Source organism: Polypterus senegalus, chromosome 15 (genome assembly GCF_016835505.1).
Source record: "Polypterus senegalus isolate Bchr_013 chromosome 15, ASM1683550v1, whole genome shotgun sequence".
Taxonomy (NCBI): Eukaryota; Metazoa; Chordata; class Cladistia; order Polypteriformes; family Polypteridae; genus Polypterus; species Polypterus senegalus.
In genome coordinates this window covers 69,980,518-69,990,634 of record NC_053168.1, presented here as the reverse complement: position 1 = coordinate 69,990,634, position 10,117 = coordinate 69,980,518, and the positions used below count along the sequence as shown (strand labels likewise).

The 10,117-nt window shown below is 35.7% G+C and overlaps 1 protein-coding gene across 2 annotated transcripts in view; it reads left to right on the top strand.

Annotated features, from left to right (window-relative positions):
* The first annotated feature begins 2,008 nt into the window (after positions 1-2,008).
* The window catches only part of LOC120515681 (zinc finger protein 804B), a 733,607-nt gene continuing 725,498 nt past the window's right edge, over positions 2,009-10,117 (top strand). For both annotated transcript variants that reach the window (XM_039736913.1, XM_039736912.1), the window contains exon 1: positions 2,009-2,906. In XM_039736913.1, the coding sequence (XP_039592847.1) occupies positions 2,793-2,906 (114 nt within the window). In that variant the 5' untranslated portion in view covers positions 2,009-2,792. The remainder of the gene's footprint in view (positions 2,907-10,117) is intronic.

Here is a 10,117-nt window from a genome sequence, read left to right as displayed (position 1 = left end):
GATAAAAACAGTCATGGTCACATTATTTTTTATAAAGGTGTATTGTCATTGGTATAAAGGATCCACAGTAGCATTTCTTAACACATTAATCTGCATAATTTGTTGGTTGAAATTTCTCAATAGTAATGTTTTATGAGAGAGAATGTGCAGCACATTTCATAATAGCCATGAGTTTTATCTACATTATCTCCTCCTCTATTACCTCCAATGGGTTGACACTACATCCTATAACTGAGCTTGCCTTTTTAATCAGCTTGTTCATTTGGTGGGCCTCTCTTGAAGTGATAGTACCTACATATCCACCCTCTGAATGGTGATTAGGCATAGAGGCTCTTTGGTGCTGCAAAAGTTGCTGTTTCTTAGTTTTGATGTTAAGTTGCAGATAATTGTCTTGGCCTTGAGAAATATTTTTATATATTTAATACATTTTTTTACTGCTTTATATACAGTATTAACCTTATTCATTCACTTTCCAAACCTGTTTATTTGAAGGGTTATAGGGGCCTTAGCCCATTTAGACAGAGATCCGACAGGCAACAATCTATTAACAGGTACAGTTATTCACGCCGGTCCAGCTTGAATTTCTGTTAATCTGCACATCTTTTAAAATCAGAATAATTAGGGGAAACCAACACAGACAAGTGGAGAATATACAAGCTTTACACTGCAAGACCCAGGAGATGTGAGGCAGTATGGCTGAAAACAGTGTTACCATGCAGATCCCAATATAATGAATTTCTAGTTATTTTAAAACTTACAATATCTTAAATTTTTTATTTTGCTTATGGATCTTTAAATATTATTATAAAAACATAATTAGTAATAGTTTAAGTAGTATATGGAGGTTTAGAACTAATACATTCCAAAGAATGGCATAAAGGGTGTTAATTTAAAAAATGTTGTTAAATGCCCCATCTACCCATTTACTTTAATGTTCATCATTATCTCAGATTAATCCATACCATCAACATGCAAACATCACACTGTATTAATATAAAACTTAGCATGTAAAATGCATATACATATTGTCTATATTTCAGCTTTCTAGGTAACTACTGTTGCTTCACATTTGTGTCCTTTCTATATATACCCTCCTCACCAAACAATCCTCTTCTGATCTACTCTTTGTTCAAGACTGCATCTATTACTGAACTATATTATTATTACTTTAAACACTGTAGATTGCTAAGTGTTTTCAGTTGACCATACACAAAAGAGTATTTGGTGAAGAAAGGGAAACATTGTTATTAAATAACTTGAATGTGTCAAATGCTCCTAACTGCATGCGGCTTGCTGCTTAATTTAAAAATAGAACTTCATCATCACATCAAACACAGCTGGCTGCTTCACAAAGTGAAAGAAAGGTGTGGGAATATTCAGAATTTTTTCTGCTAAAGAAAGCTACCAGCAGCAATCCCCTAATAAAAAACTGTTGTCATATTTTAAATAACAACGACTCCTGGTGGAATAATGAAACAACTTTTAAAGGTCTCTACTAACCCTGATCTAAGCTAATCAGGGCTCACCTCTTAAGGTATAACCGATTCAAAAGAATGATTCTAAGATTGATGGTTTCGAAGCTTCAATATTCATGGGAATAAAGACGACGTGGATTCTGGCTGACTGGCATAGAGGCTTGGCACCAGCAACGTCAGGTTAAAAGAATACAGGGAAAGCGCACGAACTGGCCGTGTTTTATCCCGTCCTTCGCGTTAACTGCCCACCTAATGAAACAATCGTGTTAAAAGCCCAGTCCCGAGTGGATAATAAAGTGATTGTGTTCTTGATTTCCATTTTTATACTCTCTTTGTGGGTTCTAGCTTAATATAATTTGTAAGCTGTGTATTTCAGATTGATGCCCGGAAACACGGGTACTGAATAAAAAGGCTGGACCTTGAAAAAACGCAGGCAGGTAGCTAAGCTGATGATGGCGTGAAGGGGAAGGGGGGTACTGAATGGAGGGAGCGAGAGCGACACAGAGAGAGAGAGAGAGAGAGAGAGAGTGAATGTGAGTGTGATAGTAACAGCAAAAAATAAATAAATAAATAAAAAGCGCAAGAGCGCTGTCTGCACAAGTAAACGAGTGTGTCAGATCCGGACCCGAGAGGCAAAGGGACAAACTTGCACTACTATGTACGCAAAAAAGTGGAGGCTGCAATTCATTCTGGAAGGAAGCGAGAGCAGCGCAGTCTTAAGTCGAAGGCGTTATTAAGAAAAGAAGACGCGCTTGGCACTGCACGATAGCTCGATTTTTGCACTGCCTTGTCCCTTTTGGATAGTTTAGTGATATCTCCAACCCATTCGTCATTGTTGCATTTACCTGGCGTGTCGCGACTTTTTTTTTTGGCTCCACGGCAGCCGCAGAGCCAGCACCACTAATACAAGTGGCAGCCAAATTAAGCTGCCTGCATCACATCAAGTGACAATAGGGTTATTGCTATTGTTTCGTACATTTTTTCCTGAGAGTGTGCAGTAGCCAAATTAAGACGAACACTGTGTTCGCAAAGAAGAGTGGATTTCTACTGTTTCTTGCAAAAACAATGAAAATGGATTAGCGCTTTCAGTTTTTCGACCTCATGCACATTATGGACAGCATTAATGCGGATATCTCCAAGCTGCGTAGCTACGATTCGTGCAAGTGAGAGGTGTCGGTGTCCGAGAGACGGCGTGAGCAGGTGCTTCCATGTGGAGGAAGGAAAGTCGGCGTCCGCTCCGCCGCGCCTGGCTGTCGCCGTTCAGTGCTACCGGCTGCTGAGAAACCGAGGCGCTACCTATGGGAGACGCTGGACCGTATGGCGTGCTATTACCTTGTCATCAGCTCCACGCACCTTAGCAACGGCCACTTCCGAAGCATTAAGGGAGTTTTCAGGGGGCCGCTCTGCAAGACGGACGGGGGGGATTCGCCGGTAATGTACAACCGCTTCAGTTCTCACTTCCGTTCCCATTTGCTTCAACTGTAGGCATTAGATAGCTTGGTCAAGTAGGGAACCCCCAAAATCGTGTGGTATTAAAGTTGCACTACCACTGTCAAGTTTTTACTGATACGAGTACAATCCTTCTAATTGGAATGTATTCAAACAAGTTAAGCTATAAGTTTATCACAGCCTGATTGATTTTTATTATTTTTATTTTTAGCAGAAGATTTTCATTGTATAGGTGAGGTTGGTTTGTTGCACGTGGCCCAGAACCAACCCACATTTAAAAATAACCGCTATTCGCCTTTATTTGCTTGACAAAACGTGTCACCCTTTTGCATACCTCGACCAGTATAAGTTTCATTCAGTACGGGAATGAGTTTACAGTTGTGCAAGTTACATGAGGAGATTTTTAAAGGGAGTTCATGTCATATGAAATTTAAATACGTTATTACAGAAAATAGTAACTTTGCATTGATGGATTGCCTTTTTAGTTCTCTTAGTAGGAGAATGATTACACAACGTCTTATTTAGCGATTCAGTCTAATAGATCTTTTCCTTTATTGTGGTGTGGGCGAATCGCTCTTTTGATAAGCTTTCTTTTTCTTATTTTCTGTATAACTCTTGACAGGTTGATTCATTTATAGCTATAGGCAAATGTCTTGTAGACTTGTGGAACAATATACCGCTGTATAGTGCTGAGAAAGGGCTCATTCTGCTGTACTTCGTGAATACAATTTAATGCAACAAAGATTCTTGTTACATTTTTCTGACTTTTTAAGTGGAACATTCAGTAAATTCAGTTTACAACTTGGCTCATAGTTTTACACAGCTCTGAACAGTAAAATGCTCTTGTTGGATGGTTGTTCATAAGAGGAGTTACTGGTAATGCAAGTCATTGGCTTTAATACTGAGGCAGTGCATTTCAAATTGTAAGCCTGCCCTGTTGCATTGTATTTATGTTGTTTTGTACAGCTTAAAGAATTTTCTTTAATAAATGCTGCCAATTTTTGTATAGTTTTGGCGAAGTTATTTGTACGTTTATATCTATAGTGCTTTTTCACTTTACTGTCATTTGGTGTTTTTTGCATATACCATATTCGACTCACGAAAACTAGGAGTGTTACAAATAAGGCTTACAAATTCAATCCTACTTTGCTATATAGTTCTAGTTCTGTCTAACACAGATTCGTTTTAGGAAGCATAAAAAAAGGTTCAGAATAACATTAAGCAATGCGGCTTTGCATTTAAAAAGAGTTCCAATATTAATCCATCCATTATCCAACCTGCTATAGCCTAAGTACAGGGTCACGGGGGTCTACTGGAGCCAATCCCAGCCAATAAACAATTTTTCATCTGGCTTCAACAATAACAAGGCTCAGTCCTATTTATTATTTACCAAGCAAAGTTGCATAATTCTATATTCAGAATGCACTCTATTCATAGGCATGAAATGCAGTAAGAATTTTCATGCGCTTCTGCAACTACCAACATTGTTGATTTCGTTAAGCACCTTCAGAAAATTTCATGCCTCAAACTTACTTCAGTTGACTGATTCTATGTTCATTATTCTTGAAATTTTAAGAAGCAACTGTACTCACTCAGACCTGAAGTGAACATATGATGTAGTGCTGGGGGCAGGAGAGCTAATCTTTCTGAAAAGTAATGAAGAGTCTGTAGGACAACTCATAATTAAATAATCACTGAGAAGTTAGCTAATTAGTTATTTTATTATTTGTCTTAATTATGTGATAATTTTTTTTTCTAAACAATTCAGTGGAAAATGTCTTAAAGTGATTGTAACCATTATACAGAAGCTTTTATATCTATTCTGTTTCTGTGTATTTATTATATATGCTATTTTATACAATTATGAAGGTCAACACACTAGAATACAGTGCATGCTTTTCAATTTAATAATTTTTTTATGTTGTATTTAGTAAAAATTATGTTTTCTAAATGTTGTAACATCTTGTTTTTTACAGTGCACATTTATCTTTTGTTTTCAGTTATTAATATATAACGTGGAGTCAATCACTGGGTCAGCAGGTTTCAGCTTCTTAGTGTACCTTTAATTTACAGTGACACCATTAAGTAAAATGACATATAAAATAACTCTTAAAATGTGGTCAGAATAAGCAGTAAATATTTAGTACTTCCTTTTGAAAGTATTGCATGTCTTTATATCTTTCACATGGTTTCAAAGTATTGTATAGTATGGAGTCTATACTCAGAAGTGCTGTTTAATAGTTTCACTGAATTGTAATTTAAAAGAAAAAAAATGATATGATTTTAACTGTCACAGCCAGCAGAGGGCTCTTGTCACCTGTGAGTTGCAATTGTAGCTGAGAACCTTGAAATAACTTGACCAAGTGTGTCATTCTTGTACATTTATTGTTTCTGTCAATTGATAAAAACACAAATTAATTTTTGTTAAATTAATATTATTTACTTTAAATGCTGTATATCTTGAGATCCTCCCTACAGAAACAATACTTTTTTACTGTTACAAATACACTGAATATATTCAGTAGCATTTCTTTGATGTCCTTGTATTACTTACCTTGTTTGTGCTTTCAAATGAAAATATGATTCAGACAGATAAGTATTTTAACATGTTTAATCTTCTTAGCAAGTCCCAAGACATTTATACTGTGCTGTTGCCTGATAAGAAAATTCACAATGTCTGTTTGAAGCTGTTCAAAGTCTGGATACATTTTATTGATTTGCTGGCAGTCTGTGGTCTGGACATTTTTCGTTTTATTTATACTACCGTTATCTGCTATCAATTATAATATCACATTAATCACTGAATTGAGCCCGTATATCTAAAATAAAGCATAATATGCATACCTTTTGATGGTGGTGTATGGTTTATATTACTTTCATCACCTGAACATTCTAATGCAAGCAGAATTCCATCACATCAGATATGACATCTGATAAAGAGCCATGATAATAATGTACAATATTTGAAATAATACACCCTTTTTAATTTCAAGTAATTTGGTGTAGTATAATAGTGCAATTATAGTATAAACTGATAAATACTACAGGTTTATCTATTATCTGATCTTTTTTTAAACATGCTGTAAATACTTAGCACTGCTTTACTGATGTTACTGTCTGTCATTCTATTAGTCCTGTGCACTGCTCTTCTTGGTCTTTAACATATTTTGGTCCTCAGTCTAAATGTCTTACTTCTTAAATGTCATATTATGAGAGAGGTTAGGAGCACGCGCTGATACAACGCATTGCCTCACACACCACATGACAAATCAACTCAGGATCCCAGATTAGGACCAGCCATGCAATGTGTGACACCTCAGCACCACACTAGTTCAGATGGAATGGAACAGTGTGAGGTTTTTTTATGGTGGCTGGAGTGCCAATTCTGCCACCAACCCCCAGGGCTGGATGCAGATTAACATTATACCCAGGACAGAGCAATTGTAGGTTTAGGGCCTTGCTTAAGGGCTCAATGTAGTGGAGTCACTTCTGGTGTATACAGGATTTGAACCGGCAACCTGGGTGGAGTGGTGGCTCTGAAGGATAGGGTTCTGCACTGGCTGTCATATTAAGAACACATCAAAATACTAAGAAAGTGTTTAGAAATATTGACGGTGTGTATAATTAGAATGTGTTTTTTGTATTGGCTATTTAAGTTCAGTAATAGTTGTCTGTAATGTTGCATTAAATCAAAACGACCTGGCAGAAGAGTGAAAATTCTTGGCTACTGTGATTTGATAAAGTTTCACAATTGTATCATATATTGTAATTGTGGTCATTGTTAATTTTTTTTACCCAAATTTATATTAACTAAGAATTTCATGTTGGGTTAATTATTGATTCTACATAATTCCCATATAAGTGTAATTGTAGGGGCATGCATGAGGCAGCTCTGTGGTGGACTGGCAGCCTGTCGTGTCTTCTGTCTGATGCTGCGGGGACAGACTATGACTCCAGTAACACTCAGCTGGATTAAACAGGTTAGAAAATATTAAGCTATGTTATGTTAAATATTTATTCATCTTTAATTGCACGTGCAAATGATTTCAACATCAAAAACAAATCCACATCTTTTTCAAAAATCTTAGTGAGATGATGGAAGAGTAAACTGTAAAATAACAACCAAAAAAAAACTTTAGAAATAAGCATCAATGGTGAAAATTAAGTGTCAGTGCATAACTAACCCCATTTAAATGGTGTAATACTTTCCTTTGATAGAATTACCAACCATTAAATTAGCAGAGCAATTCCAACATATCTATCTAATATTTATTAGCTGCAAGGCATTGCATGCTAAGACTAAAAAGGATATTTAAAATGATACAAATGATTTTTTAAAATGATAATGTGAACTGCGCTGTATGCCTGCAGCTGAATGCATCTATTAGTATCAACATTTGTTATTGGAATTTTATTTCTTGTTAATTTCTCTTGTAACTTGGAGTAGATTTTAATGTTCATATATTCCACATTACCTAATATATACCACTTTAAAAGGATTTTAGCATAATAAATTATTTGAAATAATTAACTAGAACACTTCTGTCTCTGCCAATCAATAAAGGAATTCTGCCTCATATTATGTGTATTTATTTGAAGCATAATATCTTGACATTGGTTATAAAAGTTGTCATTTTGACTTTTTAGAGATTTAGAAATACACTGGAAAAAATTGCATTCTCTATAAATATATATTCTCTAAGCTTTTAGATTTGTTTATCTTGTGAAATACTATGACTGCAACAACAATTAGATGAATGTATGGATTTTTAGTTCTGTTTCACAATAACATTTCATTTTGTGTTTTCTAAGCTGTCACTTTGACATTTTCATATATAATTTATTAATCTTTAGGTATCTTCTTCTTATATTTTAATTTAATAATTTGTCTTGGGGAGACTTTCTTGTTAATGTTCTGTTGATTGCCACTATGTGGTGCTTTTACTTGTGTACAGGATGACTGGGCAGCCTTCTCTATTGAGCCTAGACAATACCTCCATGTTAATAGGGGGTTTTCTTTAGAGACACCAGTCTCATGCCATACTCCAAAAACATGTTGTTGGCTTGTCTAAATTGTCATCAGTGTGACCTGGTGACACTGCTATGCAATCAATTTTAAATTGTTCTACGTTGCGATTTATGTCCTGGACATATGCAGGCCCTAAAGGTCTTCTCTGTCTTGTACATTTTCTTCATTACTACTATTATCTATCCTGTATTTCATGTTAGGTTTTGTTGCAATTTTGTTCATTAAGAGTATGATTGCTGTGTATTTGTATTCAGGTGTGAATACAAACAGAAACAGATTGACTTCTCACCCAGGGCTTATTTCTTGTTTCCAGCCTTGTTCTGTTGGGTAATATTCCATCTGTCTTTAACCCTTCACTGATCTTGCTGTAAACACTGCACATCATAAAGTCACGCTTACGCCATAAGCCATTGTCAGAAAACTTGAATTGACCTTAGATGTCTGTTTTGCTATTTAAGTCAGCACGGTTCCTAATTAATATAGTTTTATTGGTTCTTTCTTCACAGCATCTACATTCTTAGTTTTAACACTACAGTATGTGTGTCATTCACTTTCTTGTTCCATCTAGTTTGGATTACTAAATCTCTCAGCTGGCAGAGCTTCCCAACAACTGTGATCTGATTTCTCCAACTTACGTGACTGGTGGGTTCTGTCACTTACTGTACTCTCAATATAGTTTTGTGTTGCTTTCTATTGATGTTAAGAACCAGCTTAAAACTCTTGTTCTGTGTGTCTTCTTTTTAGTACTCCAGTTGCTGGCCCCTATAAACGTTTCTGTTTTGTTTGAATTGAAGAATAAGTGTTAAACACACTACATCATTGGACAAATCTACCACATATTATATGTTGCTTCTGTCTTCTCCCATAGCTGAGAAGTAAGATTTCTGTGATTATCCAAAATGTTTGCAGCCTATTGATGTGAATGTGAAACTATAGCATAGATTCACCAGCCTCCCATATTTTTCCAACCTAAACATAACAAATACATAAAAGTGCATGACAGAAAACCCAACTAGATATACAATAATGCCATTTGTGTTTGCTTTAAATGCTCAGAATTATTGTAGATATGCCTTCATTAGTTGTCCATAACAGTCTCTGTTGCTACATAGCAGAAACTTTATGATTAAAAATTGAGAGAAAAGTAAGTCATGTTTTGATACACTTACAGTTTCCTGTCATAGTTATGTGGTTCATATTAGCATATAGAGCATCATTCATCATCCGTTGTGATTAGGATGAATTATGCTTCAGGTAGTAGATATTGTAAATTATTTTTACATATTACCAAATAAACTTCTTCGATAGCATATTCTTTGGATTTACTATTGAGTAGGATTTTTCATTATAACTTGCTAAAGTGCATGGTTATAAACACTTTAAAAATAGTACTAATAGGCACTACTGAGACAATAACAATTTTTAAAAGAAACAAATTGTACTATGTAAAATGTTCTGCTATTCATATGATATGAAATAGAGCTAATAAGGATTCCTCTTCAACAACATAAAATGAAGGTTTCCTTCCCTTCGGGAAGTCTTATTAAACACGGGGTCCTCGGGTTACGACACAGTTTCGTTCCTACAACAGTGATGTAACCCGAATTTTGGTGTAAGTCGAAACACACCCTAGCCTAACCAAGTCACTTACCTATCCTAACACATCTGCAAAATCATAATCTACATAAAAATACAACTAAGCCACAGATAAAGGAAAAGGACATAATATACTGTACTGTAGTAACAAAAAAAAGACAAAAAATGAGTGTAAAAAATTCTTTATCTATTCCTACTGATCTCTTTACAATGTCTAATTTCACTTCCATCGTGATGGCTTTCCTCTTCTTCGATGCACTACCATCTGAAGGTTCTGACTTTTGTTTAGGAGCCATGATAAGGGCCAAAAAGTTGCCAAACAAAGCAACACAAATGGAACACTTCCTCCGCCTGCAACCAAACTAGTTCGCCAACTCTCTCACTCATACGCCGCGTTACTGCGTATTCTTCCGCTGCACGCAACCAAACTAGTTTGCCCACATAGTCCGTAAGTACGGTGCTAACGTCTCAATTTTTTTAAGTTTTTATGGGAGTGAGTGTTGTAAACTTGAAACGTCATATGTCGAGACATTGTAACCCGAGGACCCCCTGTACTTGATTTAAAGAG